At 49.2% G+C, this 23,160-nt stretch overlaps 3 protein-coding genes across 3 annotated transcripts; 2 read left to right on the top strand and 1 right to left on the bottom strand.

Moving 5' to 3' along the window:
- The first annotated feature begins 377 nt into the window (after positions 1 to 377).
- Positions 378 to 740, top strand: LOC120653652 (bcl-2-binding component 3, isoforms 3/4-like). Its single transcript, XM_039931350.1, has one exon. The coding sequence runs from the start codon at positions 378 to 380 to the stop codon at positions 738 to 740; it is 363 nt and encodes a 120-aa protein (XP_039787284.1).
- Positions 741 to 15,307: 14,567 nt separating this feature from the next.
- On the bottom strand, positions 15,308 to 16,087 carry LOC120656571 (putative ripening-related protein 2). Its single transcript, XM_039934696.1, has one exon. It carries the CDS (start codon positions 16,061 to 16,063, stop codon positions 15,491 to 15,493), a length of 573 nt encoding a protein of 190 aa, XP_039790630.1. The 5' UTR covers positions 16,064 to 16,087; the 3' UTR covers positions 15,308 to 15,490.
- Positions 16,088 to 18,493: 2,406 nt separating this feature from the next.
- On the top strand, positions 18,494 to 19,273 carry LOC120654166 (putative ripening-related protein 2). The gene has a single exon (XM_039931713.1). The coding sequence runs from the start codon at positions 18,518 to 18,520 to the stop codon at positions 19,088 to 19,090; it is 573 nt and encodes a 190-aa protein (XP_039787647.1). The 5' UTR covers positions 18,494 to 18,517; the 3' UTR covers positions 19,091 to 19,273.
- Positions 19,274 to 23,160: the final 3,887 nt, after the last annotated feature.

Below are 23,160 nucleotides of genomic sequence, written 5' to 3'. Positions count from 1 at the left end.
AGTATATATGATATTAAAGTTAAGAAAAATAAATATTTTACCGATCTCATCTCTAACTACGATTCCTGGACCAAAAGGTGAGCGGAGAAGCAGGCCACGTCATCGAAAAAAATCATCGCGGTCGATCCGGCTGGACGCGGCGAGGCCGAGGGCTGCCGCCAGAGACCCGACGTGCGCGTGCCGCTACTTCTGCCTTTGCTCCGCCCACCGCGCAGGGGATGGGGATGGAGGGAGCAGGAGGACCGAACAAGGCGGCGAGATGGTCTGCCGCCGCCTACTCGTCCTCGCCGTCCTCACCCTCGCGGCCACCGCCGCCGCGGCCGAGCCCGGGAGACAGAGAGAGAGAACGGGGAGGGACCGAGGGAAGGGAGGGGAGCATGGCACAACGGCAGCGCACGCAGCCCTCGACCGCGCTGGCCGCCGCCGCGCGGCCCGCGGACCCACTCCGACGCCGCCCGAGCCCCGCCGTGCGCGCGCCGCCGCCGCCTCCGCTCCGGCCGCCGCGCTCCCCTCCGGTCGCCCGCCAGCCCGCCGCGCAGGGGATAGCGATGGAGGGAGCCGGAGGGCCCGATCCCGCCGCCGAGATAGCCCAATGCCGCCTGCTCGTCCTCGCCCTCGCGCCCAACGCCGCCGCGCCCGAGCCAGGGGAGAGAGGGCACAGAGGAGGCGGGAGTAGGGGAGCCGAGGCCGGCGGCGGCAATAGGGGAGGCGGGCCAGCGGAAAGGGCGGCGCGGGAGTAGGGGAGAAAGGGAGAAGGAGGAGGAGGATGTGCTTCACCTCCGCGGACGGAGAAAGAGAGAGGGAGGAGGAGGAGGAGCTGCGAGAGAGAGAGAGAGTCGGAGGCGCCGATGGTGGGGAAAAGAGGAAAATAGAGAGAGGAGAAAAAGAAAAGAAGGAAAAGGAAAAAAGTAAAAGAAAAAAAATAGATGGGAAAAAAGAAAAAAAGAAGACAAACAAAGAATGGCGCACATAGAAAAAATAAAAAAAATGAGAAGATAGGAGATGGTAGTTGAAGCGACAAGTTATGCAATGGTCGACCCAAACATAACATTTTAAATTGCTAATAATATAATATTGCCACAGTTCTTCTATAGCTTTTCATGCTAACTCTACAATAACGCATACATTTAGTATATCCACCGCTTCATTATAAAAATAACACACTATTAATTGCAAAATTATTTCAATAATACATTAAGTATCTAACTAATTATCTTACCACTCCTTTGACCACAATTACTTTCATAATTTGATCAACATAATATCTTATTTTATTAAAATGTAATATTATACTACTATTTCTCTATAGCTTCTCATGCTACCTCTACAATAGCGCAATATATTTTAATATATCCACAAAATTTTTAAAAAACATCACACCTATTAATTAGGTCATGTTTTCACAACTACATATGCTCCGCACCACCGCCCTCCGTAATTAATTATTTCACCCCTTCTTTTACCACAATAAATACAAAATGCCTAAAATATATACCACGACATCTATACGAAAATAACAAAGCGACGGGAACTGCTAGATGCATCAACTATAGTTTGCATCAACTACTTACTACGTCACGGAATACGGGTCCCGCGTGGCAAAGCCGCGGGCCTTTCTAGTGTTCTACTAAAAGATGTCATTCATATAGTAAATCTAAGAGCAATTTATATCACTGAAAATTTCACAACTCGTCCCGGACGGCCGCTCAAACGGCGAATAGAGCGCAATACGGACGACCCGGTATCCTGCCGGAGGCGGGGCCCTTCGTCCTTCCCGCGCCGTCCCCAACCGCCGCACCTGCGCACCTCCGCCCCGCCTCGCGCTGCAGCTCGAGGAGGCCACCGCCATGGTCCACGCGCTCGAGGCCGCCGCCATGGACCCGCGCTCAAGGCCTCCGCGGAGCTCGGCCGGCGTGCGCAGATCCGAGCCCGAGCTTCGACCATGGCCTCCGCCGTGCACGAGGGAGGAGGCCCCGCCGGAGCCCGAGGGAGGAAGAGGGACGAGGCCGGCGGAGCTCGATGAGGGACGAGGCCGCCGCCGGCGAGGGAGGAGGGGCCCGCCTACGACAGTTCCTCCCCGCCTCCTCCCATGCCCGGATGCCGCTGGACGGCCGCCACGCCGTCCTCATTCACGCGCGCGAGCTCCGTGCCCGGCGTAGAGTTGCGGCCATGTCATCTGCGTCTGCTGCCACCGTGGCCGCCGCCGCCGCACCCCGCGCGCGTGAGCACGAGATCCACGCGCCGCGCTGCCCGTCGCGCGCCCGACGTCGACACCGCTGGAGCAGGGGAAGGGCGAGCCGCCGTCGCCTCCGCACCGCCCACGGCGCTCCAGCCGGCCGCCCGTGCGCGCACCTCTGTGGCTTGGCTCGCCGCCGCTTAGCCTGCCGTCGCGCTTGGCCGCCGCGTGCTCCGCCTGTCGTCGCGCTTGGCCCGCCGAGGCCGCTCCTCTCCGCCGCGCCGCACCGCGGTCGGCCAGCCACGGCCGCTCCTCTCCGCTGCGCCGAGCCGTGGTCGGCCCGCCGCGGCCACTCCTCTCTGCACGGCCGGCGCAGTAGGGAGGCCGGATCTCGTGCGGCCTACACCGCTGCGGCCATGGTCTTCACCGTCGTGGCCGAGCTTGCCGGCATGGAGAAGAGGGAGGGAGGCGATGGGGAGGGAGGAGGGCAGCCGGCCGCCTTGGCGCATTCGCCTCGCGCTCACTGGCCGCCGAGCCGCAAGGAGGGTCCGCCGTCCGTGCTGCCGGCCGCCCACTCGCCCGTCGCCGCGGAGCCTCGCTGCCTGGTGTCAGGAGGGGAGCGGAGCCGCCGGCAGGGGCGGCGCCGCTGGAGGACGGCCGCTGGCCGGAACAGGGGAGGGGGCGGGTGGGAGAGAGAGAGGAGGCCGGGAGTGAGGAGAGAGATTGGGGTGGGAGGGAAAAAAAAGAGAAAATAATTCTATCGTGTGGACCCCACAGATAGTAGTTGGTATAGATGATGAATATAGAGGATGAATGTATGCAGGGAAACTAAATATAGATAAGAGAATATTGATGACTAGAATATAATATTACTTTTAGAGGATAGATTTAGAGTATAACGAGTGCAGACAGCCTCACCTCGCACACCCTCACAATGGGCCTGATGGTTGTTTATCTGAAGCTCCCTAACGTAAGGTTTGATGGTTTGATCTGCGAGTGATATATAGCCAAGCGTCGTGCCACGAAGAAACGAAACCGGAGCAGCGGGGTTCTGAAGAAGCTCAACGCTACCCAGTTCGTTGTATCATGATCACATTTACCTCTACACTACTACTCACAAAACTTGATGGAAAATTACCCACTGACATCGACTCTGTCTACTCGGCCCACGGACAATTAAGGGCACAGGGCACTGATAGCCAAACCCAACAAACAAACCCACACCCACCTATATACATTTTGCCAAACAGATATATAACTTAATCATATATGTTTTGAACCTTTAGACATTTACCACACTACTACAGAAACGATTTCTAGAGATGTCTCATTTTTTTTCCAAGAACGGGTGCAAATGTACCCTGTTCCTACAAAAAAATCTTGATACTGTAGCATTTCGTCCGCCCCTGAAAATGCATCTTCAGGGGCATGTGACGGCACCACCTGCCCCCGAAAATAGAACTCATTTTCAGGAGCGAGTGATGCCTCCATCCGTCTCTAAAGAACTGATTTTCAGGGACGGGTGATGTCACCGGCCGGCCCTGGAAAACTCAGTCGGCACGCATTAAAAATTTCGAACCCAGCGCACGCGCCTTGTCAGAGCTGGCCTTTATCTTCTCACCTCACTCTCGAAATATCTGCGTCTCCTCTCACCGAAACTCTATCTCTCCCGAACAATCCTTCTCTCCTGTGAGCCGGCGGCCACGCGCAGGAGGCAGGGGGCCCGGCCCGCGCGGAGCTTCAGCGGCGGCGGGTGGGTACCGGCGCGCGCGACCCCGCTGTGAGCTTGCCCGGGTCGCCGGTGAGTGCGTGGCTGCGCTGGGCGCGCTGAAGCTGGTGATTTCAGTGCGGATTCATGAAATTGTTTGAGGGCTTTTGTTGCTAGGATTTTTGTGTGCATCTTTGATTTAATCCCTCCTCGAATCTCTCACAAATCGGCTTGGGTTTTGAGTTTTCCCAAAATCACGTTCTTAGAACAGACGTTCGGAATTTCACTCGATTCACAGTGGTTTCTTGATTGTTTCGCGATCTTTTTCCTGGATCTATTAGATCTTGTGACCGTGCATTTATGGCTCAAATTTTGTTTGAATCAGTGGAGTATTGAGGGAGTATTATTTGTTAGAAAGTTTGACGTTTGCTTGATGTTTGAATCGTGTGCTTCCACGTAGCGTCCCGAGATGGAGCAAGCTCGAACCAGGAAGGACGCACGTGCAGCTCGAACCAGGAAGGAGGAGCAAGCAGCGCGAGGCAGGCCGCTGCGGCCACGGGGGCTCGAGCCTGGCAGCGGCCTGGCAAGCGCCGGCGGCCTGGATGAGCTGCGGCGGATGTTAGAAGTGACGACGAAACAAACGACAAAGAATAGAAAGATCCAATGCGAAGGATAAAAATTACGGGCGACAGCTAGCAAGAACTTCACTATATCGGGTGTGTATTTACAACGTCAAGCGGCGGCTTATAAGAGAAATAATAAACTGTGGAGCAAATTCTAATCTAGCCCAAGCCTCCTGGCGATGGGCCTCTGTTTTATTAGAAGTTGGTTTTTTTCGTATACAAAATTTGGATCACAATATAACATATTCCACCTTGAGACAAATTTCATTTTGTAGCATATCACATCATCGTCTGAACACAATAAAGAAAAGAACTTCTGGCGCCAAATAGTCTCTTGGGTTATGCTGTTAAACCAACTAAGCTTGAGCATAACTCAAACTTAGCTACAAGAACTGGTTTAGTCATCATATCAGCTGGATTATTATAAGTATTGATCTTGCATGTTCTTAGTTTACCTTGTGAAATAACATCACGAACATAATGATACTTGACATCAATATATTTTGTCCTCTCATGAAATATCTGATCTTTTGTGAGGCAAATAGTACTTTGACTGTCACAGAATAGATCAATGCAAAAATCAACTCCACACAGCTCGGCGAACAAACCTTTCAGCCACACTGACTCCTTACACGCTTCAGGAATAGCTATATATTCTACTTCTGTGGTAGACATAGCAACAACAGACTGTAAAGTAGCCTTCAAACTCACAGTATAACTGCCAACAGTGAACACATATCTTGTGAGTGACCTACGCCTATCCAAATCAGCAGCATAATCTGAATCCACATAACCAATGAGTCCCTGATCAGTTCTCTCAAACTTCAAACAAGAATCGGCTGTCCCTCTGAGGTACCTGAAAATCCACTGAACTGTCTTTCTGTGTTCTTTACCAGAATTAGACATGTATCTGCTAACCAAACTCATGGTATATGATAAATCTAGACGAGAGTAAACCATGGCATACATCAAAGAACCAACAGCACTAGAATATATGACTTTTGACATGTATTCAACATCCTCATCAAAACTAGGACACTGAGCGGCTGACAATTTAAAGTGAGATGCAATAGGAGTACTAACTAGTTTTGCATCATGCATATTGAAACACTAAAGAACCTCGTTAATGTAATTATGCGGACTAAAAAATAGTAAACCAGATATTCTATTTCTAGTAATCTCCATACCAAAAATTTTCTTAACAGCACTAGGGTCCTTCATATCAAATTCACTACTCAATAATTTCTTTAGTGTAGTGATTTCTTTTCTGCTCTTGGCAGCAATAAGCATGTCATCAACATATAACAAGTATATAGGTGGTCCATCAACAATCTTAATGTAAACACAACTATCATATTCAGATCTTTTAAAACCATATAACAACATAAATGAATAAATCCTTTTATACCACTGACGAGGAGACTGTTTCAAACCATACAAGGACTTCTTCAATTTGCAAACATAATTCTCCTTGTCTGGCACTATGAATCCTTCTGGCTGATCCATGTATATTTTCTCCTCAAGCTCTCCATGCAAAAATGCAGTCTTCACATCTAACTGCTCAAATTCAAGATCATGCATAGCAACAATACTAAAGAAAGTTTGAATTGAACTATACTTCACAATTGGAGAGAACACATCATTATAATCAACACCAGAAATCTGGTTGAAGCCTTTTGCAACTAACTGTAGCAGAACCGCCCAAATTAAACCGGTTTTAAGTGCGCTATCTATCATCTTAATGGTTAATCAAGTTACTGTGCACTTAAAATGGTGTAATCCGGACGTTTGTCGGTTTAAGGATCAAAAAACACTGGAAGTCTCACCCGAAGGCGAGCACAGATGATTACATGCAAACAGAAGTTTCTCACATTTAAATTACAAAATAGAGCTTAACAAAATGAATTTATCTAAAAATATCAGAGTTCAAAAAGCAGCGGAATTTAAATAGAAGTTTGATTCAAAAATCACGATACTACGAAGACGGGAGGATGTCACATCGAGCCCACCAATGTGAACCCTGGTTAGCTCCAACCAGCAACAGCTACCTGAAAATAGGGTAACAACAAACCCTGAGTTTACTAATACTCAGCAAGATTTACCCGACATGGGTATACTTAGCCCACTATCTAGACATGCAAAGTTTTTTGGCTCTGAAGTTTATTTTTGCTTGAAAGCGACTAATAGTGGATCCTTACTTTCAATATTTTAGCTCAAATTTAATATAAAAATATCAACTAGGTTTGCATAACAATTAGAGCAAACATGGTGTATCACGTTATATTTTTCTCAAGAGTAACCCAAACATATCTCATCACATTGCCATTTTCGTTCCACTGGTTTATTACGATGTGACAGAGAGATGAAGGCTTTCATAACCGCGAGTCACGGCGAATCGATCCGATTTAACCTCGCAAGGTGGACCTAACTCACACGACACATGCAAACCACGCCGGGCCACACGCGTCAACTGTTCTCGTCATTACCACGACACCTAAACCACGCCTGCCAAAACCCGGGTGAAGGGCCCCTCTCGGTGAACTCCCGGAGTACCCGGAGGCGGCATACACTCCAACACCCGCCATCATTCCACTCCCAGAGTAGCAGGTCGCAGTTCGAGCTATCGTTGTAATTCAGGTCTACAGCTTACCGGTTTCGACTACCTCCTACTTCCGGCATGTGGTTAGTACTGTTCAATCATCGATCAATGTGCCAACAACGGTACGGTCCTCAATCGACACAGGCGGAGGTCCACTTTCCATACATTCCATATCCATAATCCAATTTCTGTCCTCCCGGTCTCCATTCTTCTTTTCTCACATATTCATTCTCAAACCACTTTACCATAAGTAACAAGGACCTATAGCTCGTGAGTGACAGGAATCACTTGACTTCTACCGATTCCTAATTAAGCATGGAAGTACTAACGACCTGCACACTAGTAGAGTAACTGAGGAAACCTAAGGATCATGCATCTACGATTTCAATCAACTCCTAGAAATGGAAATGCACAATAATTATATAATAAACATTGAATACCGAAATTAAGGGTTATGCTCCGGGGCTTGCCTGGGTTTGAAACAAAGTCAGTTAGTTAGCTTGTAATCTTGCACCGGCTTGACATCATCCCAGCCCAAGCATGCACTCCAGTCGGTCCTTCCGTCTTCTGGATTGGTCCACCCGTGCACCATCTTCTGGCTCGGCTTCAACATTGCCCTCCGGTTCCACATGTCGCACATCTAGTGTACCTAAATGATATGCAATGATGCAAACGCAATGCAATTAAAGGAAAGACATGACTGGGCAATCATTTATCGAGTGAATACAACAACCAAGTTCAAAAGGCAAAGGAGTTGGTGCTACAATACGAGAGTTCAGGTTCAATTTATTTTAGCCTGAAGTGTTTCCTACTAAAAAGCATTACTAGCTTGCTTAGAAAAGGCTAAGCAAGGATATAAAGCAAGGAAGAACAAATAGAACAATTTATTTTACTAACAATTAACTTCAGCAAGCCCAACAAAAGCAACCTACGAACTGATCATAACAGAGTTGGAATAACCTACAACTGAACAAAATATATTTCTGAAAAGTGCACATGCAGAAAAAGGATTTACCTAACAATATAAAAGAAAACTATAGTTAGGAACTAGACAAAGTATTAGACAACACATTTAAATTAGCATTAAGCATATTAACACTAGTTATGACAACCAAAGTAAACATCTAATTAACTTGTAATTAGAAAAACTAGATGAGAGAATATTAATCAAATTAAATCTATATTTAATTTTAAAACCAGGAACCATGACACAACTGCACTACTAAAAGATGGCTTACGCTAAAACAAAACTAACGCAACAAGAAATAGCTTAAACGGAGCTAAAACGAGGAAGATATGGCTAAAACAAGGTTCTGGGGACTTGATTGCGAAAAAACAGAGCTTCCAGGGGCTGGATCTGAAGAAATGAGGGGGCTAGAACATAAATAAAGGTTAGATCCAGGGGCTAGATAGCAAAAAGGAGGGTCCTGGACGGCGGGTTCTATTTTCAAAAAGCTCAGGGGCTAAAACAGAAAGAAAAGGACCTTCCTGGAATTACTTTTGAACTAGTGTGGACTGCGGGTTGATTCTAAAGAAACATAGGGTCTCTTTTGCAAAAGCACCAGGGACGGCTCTGGTTGGCTCGGTCTAAATCTGATCTAGACCGTTGGATCAAGATCCGAGGGTTGAGGCGGCTCGACTCGGCTCAGGCGCGGCTGCGGCTCAGTGGGCGGTCGGCTCGACGGCTCTAGACACGAGCGGGCGGCTGGCGGCTCGGCGCGCAGCTCAGGGGCGGCTCCAGGCGGGCGAGCGGCGCGGGGCGCCGGCAGTCGGCGACGTGCGGTGGCGGGAATGCCGGAGTTGCCGTGGATGGCGCTCCGGGGCCGGTTCGGGTGGGGAAAACGCCGGGGAGGGAGAGGATAGCATGGGGAAGGCGATGGCGGGGTCAAAACGGCGAGGAGACGGCCGGAGCATGCCCGTCGGTGGCGGGGTGCGGGCATGATGCTCCGGCGAGCAATTGCTGAGGCACGGGTGCAGGAGAGAGAGGGGAAACGAGACCGGGGGCTTCCTCACCACGTGCAGAGCTCCGGTGGTAGTTTGTTGTCGGGGAGAAGCGTCGATGAAGGAGATCGACGATGGCAGAGCTTGGGGCGGCGCTCGGCAGAGCTTTGGTCGCGGCGGCGGCGGCGCACCGGAGGTCCTGGGTGGTGGTGGCCGGGCCGATGAGTATCCGCGGAAGACGGGGAAGCTCGCTAACGGATTCAGTTGGGTGGGGGGAGGCCGAAGCGAGGGCTCCACGGCGAGCTCGGCGAGGCGGCGGCCATGGCGTGCGGCGGTGGCGAGCTCGGCCTGTGGCCGCGGCGGCCATGGCTCAGCGCTGGAAGGCAGGGCGAGCACCGCATGGCGTGCGCCAGCGACACAGGTGCGGCATGGGCGCAGGCAGGCGGATGGCGCGCGGCTGAACGGGACGCGCGCGGCGTGCAGAGCAGGCGGCCAGCGAGCGCACAGAGGAGGTGGCGAGGAGGCGAGCTTGAGAAGATTCGGGAACGGGCAACGCGGCCTCGGGAAGAGGATAAGGACGCCCGCACGGAGAGCGAGAATCGCCGGCACGGTGACGCGTGGAGTCGTCGGCGCCGGGTCGTGGTATGGGCAGCGTACGGGAAAGAACAGGGGAGCACAGTGCCCATGCTTGAAACATTTTACCCCGATTATGACCGTCCAGAACTCAAAATTTTATATAGAGACTTGAAATTTGACCAAAATAGAAGTTGTAGAGGAAGAGAAAATCTACAACTTTTGTTTTGGGCGAAAGTTGATTTGGAGCTCGGATTAGGGAGAAAAATAAGATCGAACATAGCTAAGTTGATGAACACTATGCTTGCTTAATTAACTCTAATGACCAAATTAGGATCATGATTAGCAAATTAAGCACAAAATTAACACCGGGGTGTTACACTAACCTTACCTTAAATCTTGGAGGTTCACTAGGAGACAAACTCTCCTTTCTTATGAAGACCCATTTGCAGCGAACAGGCTTCTTTTGTTTAGGTAAGCTCACAATCTCCCATGTGCCATACTTCTTAAGAGACTGCATCTCCTCCTGCATAGCTGAGATTCACTTCTTCTTATCAACAGAATCAATGGCTTCAGAATACGTTGCTGGATCACTAGCATCCTCCACCTGTTCAGCACAACTCAAAGCATAATAAGTCAGATTACACTCCTCAATTAAATGATTTGGAGGTCCACAACTCCTCTTTGATTTGCGAAGAGCAATAGCTAAATCTACATCCTTCTCGTGCTGCAAACCAGATTGTGAAACTAGAGGTGAGTGCTGAACAGTATCAAGAACACTATCTGAAACATCATTACCAACAATTTCATTTTTCTGATCATCCATAAGCCCCACCTGCACACTAACTTGTGGCTGCAATTTCTCAACTAAAGCATTATCTGTGGACAAACTATCAGTAAACATCACAGACTCATTGAAAACAACACTTGTGCTCATGAAAGTCTTTCTAGTTTCAGGATTTTACAATTTATATCCTTTGACTCCCGAACCATAACCAAGATACAGACATTTAATAGCTCTAGGCTCTAATTTTCCATTATCAACATGAGCATAAACAGTGCAGCCAAAAATTCTCAAGTGTGAATAATCTGCATGTGTACTAGACCATACCTCAATAGAAGTCTTCTTGTTGAGTGGAATAGAAGGCGACCTGTTGATCAAATAACATGCAGTATTAGCAGCCTCAGCTCAAAAACGCTTGTTCATGCGGGAGTTTGACAGCATGCAACGAGCCTTCGAGATAATGGTCCTGTTCATGTGCTCGGCCACACCATTCTATTGCGGAGTGTATGGGATGGTGTGATGCCTAACAATGCCTTCTTTTTTACAATAATCATCAAAAGCATCTGAACAGAACTCTCCACCATTATCATTCTGAAGCACTTTGACCTTCTTCTCAGTTTGCCTTTCTATCATGACTTTCCACTCTGTAAAAGCAGCAAAAGTATCATCTTTGTTTTTCAGAAAATAAGACCAGACTCTTCTAGAGTAATCATCAATAATGGTAAGCATATAACGAGCACCACCATATGAAGGCTTACGAGAATGACTCCATAAATCAGCATGAACATAATCAAGTGTACCTTTTGTGGTATGAACAGAGGTATTGAATTTGACCCTCTTATGCTTACCAAATACACAATGCTCACAGAACTTCTTGCCACTCAGAATGCAGCCATCCAGCAGGTTTCTCTTCATCAATTCTGCCATACCAAGTTCACTCATGTGTCCAAGATGCATATGCCAAAGGTCAGTCTTACTAGGTTCAGCATTAGTAACAGCAGTAGCAGAAATAGAACCATGCAAAGTACAACCTTTGAGAACATATAAATTTGAAAGATTGAGATCACCCAGCAAACATACAAGAGAACCTTTAGATACCTTCACAACTCCACCTGAACCGGTGTATTTGAGTCCTTCTTTATCAAGAGTGATCAACGAGCTCAGATTTCTTTTCATCCCTGTTATGTGCCTCACATTCTTCAATGTGCGAATCATGCCATCATGGATCTTGATCTGAACAGAGTCGATGCCAACAATTTCACACGGGTTATCATCTCCCATGCGCACAAAATCACCGTTCTGCAAAACAAAGACTCATAGGAACTGAACCAATCTCTGTTAGTGCAGATATGAAAGGAACATACAGAATCAAGTACCCACTCATCATGACCATTTGGCGTGGGCCTCCGCTCCGCTCCGTCGAAAGTTGGCCTTTTTCTTGTACAGAATTTGGATCACAATATAATAGCGGACTGGCGAGCGACGGCGGCCGTACCTGCATCATGGGCCCCGCGGTGGCGGCGTGGCCATCAGGAACGGCAAGGACGTCGGCGGAGACTGTCCTGTGTGAGGCACAGCGGCGGTGCTCCGACCGACGCAAAGGTGCGAGGCCAGGTCAAGCTCGAGCGAGCAAGAGGCAGACGTGAAGCTCTTCCTGGACACGCCGGAGCAAGATGTGTGGGTCGACCAGAGTTGCAAGGGCGCCGACCACCGCCGCACCGCGTGCCAGCACCGTTTGGTGTGTTTTTTTTATTTTTTAAATCGGTTTCTAAGGGCGAATGAGGGGTCACCCGCCTCTACAAATTGGTTTCCAAGGGCAGGTGAGGGGGTCACCGGCCTCTACAAATTGGTTTCCAGGGGCGCGTACCGCACCCGCCCCTGCAAACAGCTATTTTTAGCTGTGGAAAGCAGGGGCGGGTGTGGTACCCGTCTCTAAAAATATATTTTCACCCGCCCCTACAAACTTTTTTTGTAGTAGTGCCATAAGGCTTCCCACATGATCCACCATCCAAAATATGGATTCCATAATCCTAGTGGAAACATAGGCTCCAAGCCTAGGGATGGCAATGGGGACCCGCAACACGATAACCCGTGGGTAAAAACCCTATTAGGGTGCGGGTATGGGCAGTTTTTGCCCCAACGGGCTTGCTAACGGGTATTTTCCTCGCCCATCGGGTGAAGCGGATGCGGGTACATTCTTTCACACGCTAGACCCGTTACTCGATTGGGGCAATCATTTTTAGTATGACATGTGGACCCAGCTTCCAAACCCTGTGTATATATATCTACCAAAAACCCTAACCTAAACTCCCCACCAGCCACCCCAATCCAAATCCCGCCACCCCTCCACCCAGCCGCCGCCAGGGACTTTGGCCTCTGGATCTGGCACTCTACTCCCTGCCCCACTTCGGCCTTCGCCGCCCTTGCTGCCTTTAATGGTGTCGCTGGTTGGAGCCGGGAGCCCGAGCCCGCCACCGTCGAAAGAAGGGGCGTCGTGCTCCTGCTCGCCGCCGGGGTGTAACGCACGCCGCTGACACTCAACGCCCCGCCCCTCTTCGGCCCTCCCTATTCCAGCTCGACTGCTGGAACTCGAGGCTCGAGCCCGTGCCCGTGAATCATGCCCCCTGCTGGTGGTGGCGTTGGTGGTTGGAGCTGGCAGCTTGAGCCCGCCACCGCCGAAAGAAGGAGCACCGAGCTCCAGCTCGCTGCCGTTACCGCTGTAAATCCAAGCTAGGGACTTCGTCTCGCGTTTGTTATTCGAGGGTGGGTCACCCAATGGGTACCCACTATGCATGCGGGTGACGGGTATGGGGAGAAATTGAGACCCGAGACGAGTCGCGGGTCGGGTGGTGGGGAATTTCAACCCTGGTGGGCGCGGGTACGTTCCCCTGCCCCCCACCGGGTTTCTCATCCGCAGCCATCCCTATCCAAGCCTCTGATATGCGTGGTGTGTGACTGAAGTGTGTTACTCTGTAGCATCTATAGTACATAGCAGAAATATTCACAAACATGTACGCAAATACGCATAAGTTTGTTATACTAGCCTATCAACCCGTGCTTCCGCACGGGCTAATTAGAATTAATATAAAAATAAGACTTACAGTTAATAATTATCATTATCTATTTTACGTCCATTTCACATATTAAATACTAACACATACTCTAAAATACATATTTATTATTATCTAGTCGCAATAGATTTTATTTTGCATCATACCTCCATGTGTTAGATATATATTTAATTGAACCAATTGTTTGTGAATTGATATTCTTATATCTTTTATCGTACATGATTACATGGTGACACATATTAGGGTAATATTTTTATACTAATTTATTATACACTTCAATATTTTGATATAATTATATAATTTGGATTCTGATTTAGGGGTTATTTAATAATGATATAATTTGATAATTTATATACATGATTTATGAGTTATTTGTATTATTTTTATAATATTATAGGTGAGTATGGGTAATTTATCTGAAGATTATGATGTTATTTTAGATTTTTTTTAGAATGGAGGCTTCAATGGAACCTCTAATTAATAATAATAATAATTTAGGTAGACATATGGTTTGTCGTAGCCGTGGAGGGAGTCACGCAATCATCCTCGACATGGCGAGCATGACCTGCCCTTGCGTACCACCGTTGTGGACGACCGCGCCACCACGTGTTCCTTCTAGTGGAACACGCCGTCGCATTGCGACGGGTCACCGCATTTCCTCGACACCGTTGAGCATCATGACGTTCTTGGTGCTCACAGTGGCCGGCCGCGAGGACGCGCATGTGGGGTAAGCCCGCCCGGCCTTGCAGCACTCGTCGCACGAGGGGACGCCCTTGCATTGATCAGCCGCAGTGTGCCGCTGGCTGGCACCTGTCTGTCGGCGAGTCCTCGCTGGTGGTGGTCGGCATCGTTGCTGCAACGGCCTGCCAAGGTGACTTGCAGGATGCCAGCCAATGCAAGCACGTGACGTACAGCTTCTGCGGGTGGTCCACATCTTGTGCTTAGCTTGTTTTCTTACGAATTGTGACCAGCGAAGGTAAGAAGGTAAGAATGAAGCAAACATACCATAAGGAACTAAAGGCTAATCAATTGGAGACTAATCTATTTTCTTAGCCATCAAGGGGTGCACACGTTTTAGGTGGGAGAAACTGTGAAATGCAAAATGCATGATGGAAGAAAAAGAATGGATTTGTATTGATAAGAACAAAGGAAATGGTGATTGGGTGAACTTGTACGGCTACTTGCTTGTTTGATTGTGTGTGTGTGTGTACACATCGTACGCGCGCGCGCACACACTAGTAGAAGTATATTGGGTTGGGGACCCTTAGCATCATGGGCCCTGGCGGTTGCCTCGGATGATTATACTACAGGGCCGGCCCTGGCCTTACGCTAAAATGGCTTCCTTGGTGAAACCAAGGCCGCTGAAGGGAAAAACTGGTTTCACCCGGCTTCTGTTTTATTTTATCACTGACTTATAAACGGATTCATGCTATAGTACCTCGATTTGCGTGAAATGAAGCTAAAATAAGCCATATCAAATGGGCACAAAGTATGGGTCTAGGCGGTACGACAATGATACATAATGGGTTGAAGTGAAATCGGCCAAAAGCTAGAGAGGAAACTCGTGGTCGGGCAATCCACCAATCAGCTTTATTTTTCTGAGGAAGTCCAATTGACCCTTATACCTCTGCCCAGCGAGTCCGATATGCTTCAATTAGACCAATGGTCTAAATTGATGAAATGAACAACGATAGGGCTCATGACATAAACTAGAAAGAAAATAGTCTATCAGCGTAGCAATTCGAGTGAAACAGAAATGTCCACAACTGAACACTAAACCTCTAGACATAATTTAAAAACCATCAGGAAGAAGAATCTCGCAGTTTAACAAGTTGAGTGAACAGGGTTTTCCCCATGCTTTGTTTATTCATTAAAACAGATTTGGTACAACATGACATTCAGGACACACAGAACACTCAAAACATTCACGAAGAACTCAAAAAACTGTAGTACACAGGTAGTTGTTTTAGTTCAAAGAAAGTGAGGATGCAGTCTGGCCAGAGATCAAGTACTCATCATGCGTCCGACCAAGTGATAGGGTAGTCGCCAACATTGTCACCGGTGATGTCCAACGCGTCCCACACGGACTGGGACGCGTCGACAATGTTGGGCTCACACGGCGGCTGGAAGGCATGTGGCTTGTCGCAGCCGTGCAGGCTGTCACACTCGTCCACTACCTTGGCGAGCACGGACCTACCCTTGGCGCTGATCCGTATGTTCTTGCCGCAACGCTTGCCCTTGGCATACCACCCCGTGGAGAGCGCCACCACGTGCTCTGTGTTCAGGTGGTACTTGTTATCGCACTCCGACGGGCCACCGCCATCACCACCCTCCTCAAAGTTGTTGAGCGTCATGACGGCCCTGGTGTTTCTGGTGACCGGTGGCGAGCACTGGTACTTCGGGTAGACGTGCCCGGGCTTGCAGCACTCCCCGCAGATGTGGCCCGTGCTCGGCCCCTCCAACGAGCCGCTCGGGCGGCACTTGGCAAAGAGGTGATGAGCTGCGATGGTGCCGGCGCAGAGGCTTGGGAAGGTGACGAGCAGGATGCCTGCCAGAGCAAGCACGAGGAGGCTGGCTGTTGAAGTCATTTTTGTGATTGTATTGTTGTAACTTGTGTGGGTGAGCTGGGGGCATTGATCCTGAGATCCCTGCCTATTTATAGGTAGGGAATGAGCAACGTCTGTCAATCTGAGCTAGTCCCGTGCATAGAATCGTCGTGTCGTGAGCAACGATGCTTGGAATTGGTAACTTCTCTATAGAGACGCAAGCCCGCCATTCTTTACTTGATCGGAGTTCAGGTGGATTTTACGGCGTTGTAAATTTTCAGTCAGATGATGCATGAAGACATTCAGCATAGATTGGCAGAGCGCATGCCTTCTGCAGTACCCTCCCCTCCGTGGCTCCGCCAGAGATGCAACGAGCCAAGCGTACGGTCCGTTCCGTGCCGCGGTAAGCCATTGTAAGTTCGGGGAAGGCGGACACGTCGGACGGAGAAAAAAAATTTCGGCGCCGGCGGAGAGCGACGGGCCCATGAAATGAAAGGGCCAGCTGCGAACTGACCTCACTCTTTCTGTAAGCATGGGGTAATGACTGATTAAGTACTCTAGATAATTGTGTTATCACTAGTAATTGCTTTTATTACGATTTTTAGGAGATATAATTATGTTATTATTTTTTTTAGAAAGTGTCCGAGTACGTATTTCATTATGAGGGAAGCAATAAGACCAGTACAAATCTTAATAGGCAGAAGCTATTAAGGTGGTTACAAAGCGCCACCAAGCAAGTGGCAGACGACCCAACATTGAAGCAAGAACAACGGGGGACACAAAGGAGCCGACAAACCTAGACACGACCGCAATTGAACCTACTATATGAAACACGAACGTTAAAAGAGTGCAAAGGTTACCAAACTCAAAGGTGGCAAATCATCCACTCGACGAGCTAACCTAGGCAACAAAGCATCCGCTCGAAGCGACTAACAACTTGCACGACCACAGCGGCAAAGCATCAGCCAGTGACGAGGGGCGACAAAGTGTCCGCCAGCGAAGAGGGGCCACAAAGCATCTGCCAGATGACAATCTTGGCAACTGGACAAGGTGGACGAAAAAGGCAAAGGTAGGCCCAGAAGCATAAACTCCCCAAGGAGAGCTGACTACCACCACCAGGTTCAGGCGAAAGAGGGCTGACCAAGGCCGCGATTGCAACGGCAACCAGTAGATCTTCCAAGGTGATGCCTCAAAGGAGGGAGTGGCGCCACAGGTGCCGCCATTTTCCGACCAGTGGTCAAGGCTTTTGCTCGGAAAGCCCATGATCTACTTGTGGTGTGCTTTCCGAGCAAAAGCCTTGACCACTGGTCGGAAAATGGCGGCACCTGTGGCGCCACTCCCTCCTTTGAGGCATCACCTTGGAAGATCTACTGGTTGCCGTTGCAATCGCGGCCTTGGTCAGCCCTCTTTCGCCTGAACCTGGTGGTGGTAGTCAGCTCTCCTTGGGGAGTTTATGCTTCTGGGCCTACCTTTGCCTTTTTCGTCCACCTTGTCCAGTTGCCAAGATTGTCATCTGGCAGATGCTTTGTGGCCCCTCTTCGCTGGCGGACACTTTGTCGCCCCTCGTCACTGGCTGATGCTTTGCCGCTGTGGTCGTGCAAGTTGTTAGTCGCTTCGAGCGGATGCTTTGTTGCCTAGGTTAGCTCGTCGAGTGGATGATTTGCCACCTTTGAGTTTGGTAACCTTTGCACTCTTTTAATGTTCGTGTTTCATATAGTAGGTTCAATTGCGGTCGTGTCTAGGTTTGTCGGCTCCTTTGTGTCCCCCGTTGTTCTTGCTTCAATGTTGGGTCGTCTGCCACTTGCTTGGTGGCGCTTTGTAACCACCTTAATAGCTTCTGCCTATTAAGATTTGTACTGGTCTTATTGCTTCCCTCATAATGAAATACGTACTCGGACACTTTCTAAAAAAAATAATAACATAATTATATCTCCTAAAAATCGTAATAAAAGCAATTACTAGTGATAACACAATTATCTAGAGTACTTAATCAGTCATTACCCCATGCTTACAGAAAGAGTGAGGTCAGTTCGCAGCTGGCCCTTTCATTTCATGGGCCCGTCGCTCTCCGCCGGCGCCGAAATTTTTTTTCTCCGTCCGACGTGTCCGCCTTCCCCGAACTTACAATGGCTTACCGCGGCACGGAACGGACCGTACGCTTGGCTCGTTGCATCTCTGGCGGAGCCACGGAGGGGAGGGTACTGCAGAAGGCATGCGCTCTGCCAATCTATGCTGAATGTCTTCATGCATCATCTGACTGAAAATTTACAACGCCGTAAAATCCACCTGAACTCCGATCAAGTAAAGAATGGCGGGCTTGCGTCTCTATAGAGAAGTTACCAATTCCAAGCATCGTTGCTCACGACACGACGATTCTATGCACGGGACTAGCTCAGATTGACAGACGTTGCTCATTCCCTACCTATAAATAGGCAGGGATCTCAGGATCAATGCCCCCAGCTCACCCACACAAGTTACAACAATACAATCACAAAAATGACTTCAACAGCCAGCCTCCTCGTGCTTGCTCTGGCAGGCATCCTGCTCGTCACCTTCCCAAGCCTCTGCGCCGGCACCATCGCAGCTCATCACCTCTTTGCCAAGTGCCGCCCGAGCGGCTCGTTGGAGGGGCCGAGCACGGGCCACATCTGCGGGGAGTGCTGCAAGCCCGGGCACGTCTACCCGAAGTACCAGTGCTCGCCACCGGTCACCAGAAACACCAGGGCCGTCATGACGCTCAACAACTTTGAGGAGGGTGGTGATGGCGGTGGCCCGTCGGAGTGCGATAACAAGTACCACCTGAACACAGAGCACGTGGTGGCGCTCTCCACGGGGTGGTATGCCAAGGGCAAGCGTTGCGGCAAGAACATACGGATCAGCGCCAAGGATAGGTCCGTGCTCGCCAAGGTAGTGGACGAGTGTGACAGCCTGCACGGCTGCGACAAGCCACATGCCTTCCAGCCGCCATGTGAGCCCAACATTGTCGACGCGTCCCAGTCCGTGTGGGACGCGTTGGACATCACCGGTGACGATGTTGGCGACTACCCTATCACTTGGTCGGACGCATGATGAGTACTTGATCTCTGGCCAGACTGCATCCTCACTTTCTTTGAACTAAAACAACTACCTGTGTACTACAGTTTTTTGAGTTCTTCGTGAATGTTTTGAGTGTTCTGTGTGTCCTGAATGTCATGTTGTACCAAATCTGTTTTAATGAATAAACAAAGCATGGGGAAAACCCTGTTCACTCAACTTGTTAAACTGCGAGATTCTTCTTCCTGATGGTTTTTAAATTATGTCTAGAGGTTTAGTGTTCAGTTGTGGACATTTCTGTTTCACTCGAATTGCTACGCTGATAGACTATTTTCTTTCTAGTTTATGTCATGAGCCCTATCTTTGTTCATTTCATCAATTTAGACCATTGGTCTAATTGAAGCATATCGGACTCGCTGGGCAGAGGTATAAGGGTCAATTGGACTTCCTCAGAAAAATAAAGCTGATTGGTGGATTGCCCGACCACGAGTTTCCTCTCTAGCTTTTGGCCGATTTCACTTCAACCCATTATGTATCATTGTCGTACCGCCTAGACCCATACTTTGTGCCCATTTGATATGGCTTATTTTAGCTTCATTTCACGCAAATCGAGGTACTATAGCATGAATCCGTTTATAAGTCAGTGATAAAATAAAATAGAAGCCGGGTGAAACCAGTTTTTCCCTTCAGCGGCCTTGGTTTCACCAACGAAGCCATTTTAGCGTAAGGCCAGGGCCGGCCCTGTAGTATAATCATCCGAGGCAACCGTCAGGGCCCATGATGCTAAGGGTCCCCAACCCAATATACTTCTACTAGTGTGTGCGCGCGCGCGCGTACGATGTGTGTGTGTAAATATAAAGCATCCAATAACTCAAACAAGCAAGTAGCCGTACAAGTTCACCCAATCACCATTTCCTTTGTTCTTATCACTACAAATCCATTCTTTTTCTTCCATCATGCATTTTGCATTTCACAGTTTCTCCCACCTAAAACGTGTGCACCCCTTGATGGCTAAGAAAATAGATTAGTCTCCAATTGATTAGCCTTTAGTTCCTTATGGTATGTTTGCTTCATTCTTACCTTCTTACCTTCGCTGGTCACAATTCGTAAGAAAACAAGCTAAGCACAAGATGTGGACCACCCGCAGAAGCTGTACGTCACGTGCTTGCATTGGCTGGCATCCTGCAAGTCACCTTGGCAGGCCGTTGCAGCAACGATGCCGACCACCACCAGCGAGGACTCGCCGACAGACAGGTGCCAGCCAGCGGCACACTGCGGCTGATCAATGCAAGGGCGTCCCCTCGTGCGACGAGTGCTGCAAGGCCGGGCGGGCTTACCCCACATACGCGTCCTCGCGGCCGGCCACTGTGAGCACCAAGAACGTCATGATGCTCAACGGTGTCGACGAAATGCGGTGACCCGTCCGAAAACTCGTTTTTAAGCCCGGCTACTCGAGTAGTCGTTATCCTGTCCGCACGGTCTGCACCGAGATCTGTGCATTCTTGTCCTATGTGGCTGTATTTCCTTGTATTCTATTTTTTCACTAACGTATTTCTTCTATGCACGGAGTGAAGGACAGCATGGATGCGAGAGAAAGCCAGACCGTTTCTGCCAGCCCCTCTGCAGTTCTTCACGCGTGGGAGATTATTTTATTAACCGTTCAATCAACTCTTTATCTTGTACTGCAGCTGCTGCCAGCAATAATATTTTCTTAGTAGCGTGCTCACTAACGTGTGGTTGTGGTTAGCTGTTACTAATATTTTATTATTTTATTATTTTTTTGGACTGTAGTTCCTGCCAGCGATAATATTTTGTTGATAGTGGAATAAGCATGTACCGGTTGATACATGCTGTTACCTTAACAATAAATACTTGTAGTGTCACATTTACACCATTTTTCTGAATTTACGTGTGCTGGTACCGAATACACTAGTGTCATTTATACAAGTACTCATTTGTATGGTACATTGTGATACCTTTATTAGTGTTCTTTTAAGCAAGTGTTATAGAACGAAGCCAACTAAACTCAGTGCAATTTTTTTTGAATTTTGAATTGCAATTTTTTTTGAATTTTGAATTGAAGTAGCAGACGTACAAGAACAGATTAGCTTCTCGGAAAATAGCAAGAACATCTATTTAAGAGACATTATCCGGTACCATCTAGTAGCAAAATACATGATTGATCTACAATTGGAGAAGCACTGGGGAGGGGATGGTACCTACAGAACGTGAAAGCATACATTCAACTCTCAACTTAACGACTGCCACTTGATTACAGATGGAAATGGAAATAGTTATCTGGACCAAACTAAAACGAAAACAGATGCTCCGTGAGATCACGGCCTCGAGACGGAACTGAAGCGCAGGAGTCCCAGCAACAAGCGGGAGAAAAATAAGTACTCACTGGTACCTGAAATCATATCTATACCATATTTTTTTCTAACTTTATGTGCTCGCTGGTACCTGAATGCACTAGGACCATCTGTGTAAGTACTCACTAGTACCATATGTAGCTCTATGTTCCTCACCGGCAAAGCACAGCAAGAAGCAGCTCTATCTGCTTCTCATTTCTCAAATCGACAAGCACGAAGAAAGTCTTCTCCCTTTGTCTCAGCAATTTCTTCTCCACGAAAATAGTAGTATCAGGGCAGGAGCACTCCTCGCTCTGCTCTTTGTTTTCCCCAAATCTCAACTGCTCGCACCTTCCTCCTCCACATGCCGAGAGAAACACAAAACACAAATCAGCATATGACATACAAGTACATATTGGCATATAAACACCGAGAAAATGTGAAGACATAAAAGGAGAGGAGGTTGCTCTTAGAAGTACCTATCGACTGCTGCTCGCGGAGGAAGACGCAGATGTGGTACCGATGACCATCGCAGCGCGCGCATAACGCACAACGCTGCCCCCTGATTGCCAGCTGCCCCGGTGTACCTACTATAAACCAGAAATATTTTCAAAACTCAAGAGTAAAGATAAATATAGAAGAAATTCAGTACATGTGTGTCGGTACCCTGCAACTGGGGTACCCACTCCTACTGTGCCAAGACTCGCGTAGTTATCCGTAACTACGCCCTAAGGAGCTGAGCAGCCGGACCCTTGGGGTCCGACTCCATCTCACCGGACCAACGGTCCCGGACCCGCTTCCCGCTCGGGGACGGGTCCGGTGTCACCACGTGTCCTAGAGGTGAAAATACTCAGTACCTGTGGCCGCGGACCCGGACCCCCGCAGGTGGGTCCGGGACCTCCACGTGCCATCTGGACTCCCGCAGATGGGTCCTGGACCTCCACGTGCCATCCGGACCCCCGCAGGTGGGTCCGGGACCTCCACGTGCCATCCGGACTCCCGCAGATGGGTCCTGGACCTCCACGTGCCTATCCGGACCCCCGTGAGCTCTCGGCTCAGCTAGCTGCTCCGGAGGGGTCCGGAGCCGCCACGTGTCACGCGGGCGCGGGCGCAAGCCTTCCGCTGGAAGCTCCCTCACCCACCCGCATTAAGTGCGAGTGGTTGAGGTGGGCTCTGCTGCCTCTGGGCACGGGGCAGCTTTTGTCAGTCCACACTGTGGATCACCAGTTACCGAGGCGGCTCGACAGTTACCAAGACAAGCATTAAAGACTCAGCGCCGTGCGCATGGGCGACGAGTCATGATGACCAGCTACTGACTGGAGCAACAGTGCACGCTGCTACAGTGGACTGAGTCAGTAGTTCGGCGCTTCATCATGACCTCGACGCGCGGCTGTAGAGGCTAGACTCTACTCTGACAGGACAGCTCAAGACCATCCCTGGTCAGAAGCTACACACAGAAGCCGACGACAAGATCTCCGGATCTGAGGCATTGAAGGCCAAAGTGTAGTTTATAATACATCGCCGGGTCCACATGTCGGGGCCCCGCTCAGTGTACGTGCTCCCCTTGGACATATAAAAGGGAGAGCACGCCCTCCTTCTAGGGGGGATCTCTCAGACAGACTCAAGCTCTTGCAACCTTCTCACTCTCGTGGGAAGGCAATACAACACACAGTGGACGTAGGGTATTACGCTCCGGCGGCCCGAACCACTCTAAATCCTGCTGTGTTCATCGTGTTCTTGAGTGAGATCGATCTA

This window comes from Panicum virgatum, chromosome 1N (genome assembly GCF_016808335.1).
Source record: "Panicum virgatum strain AP13 chromosome 1N, P.virgatum_v5, whole genome shotgun sequence".
NCBI lineage: Eukaryota > Viridiplantae > Streptophyta > Magnoliopsida > Poales > Poaceae > Panicum > Panicum virgatum.
This window is presented reverse-complemented; position numbering and strand designations above follow the sequence as displayed.

Bases quoted from the DNA above. Each gene is read 5' to 3' on its own strand.
- LOC120656571 (XM_039934696.1), bottom strand. From the start codon at position 16,063: ATGACTTCAACAGCCAGCCTCCTCGTGCTTGCTCTGGCAGGCATCCTG.
- LOC120653652 (XM_039931350.1), top strand. From the start codon at position 378: ATGGCACAACGGCAGCGCACGCAGCCCTCGACCGCGCTGGCCGCCGCC.
- LOC120654166 (XM_039931713.1), top strand. From the start codon at position 18,518: ATGACTTCAACAGCCAGCCTCCTCGTGCTTGCTCTGGCAGGCATCCTG.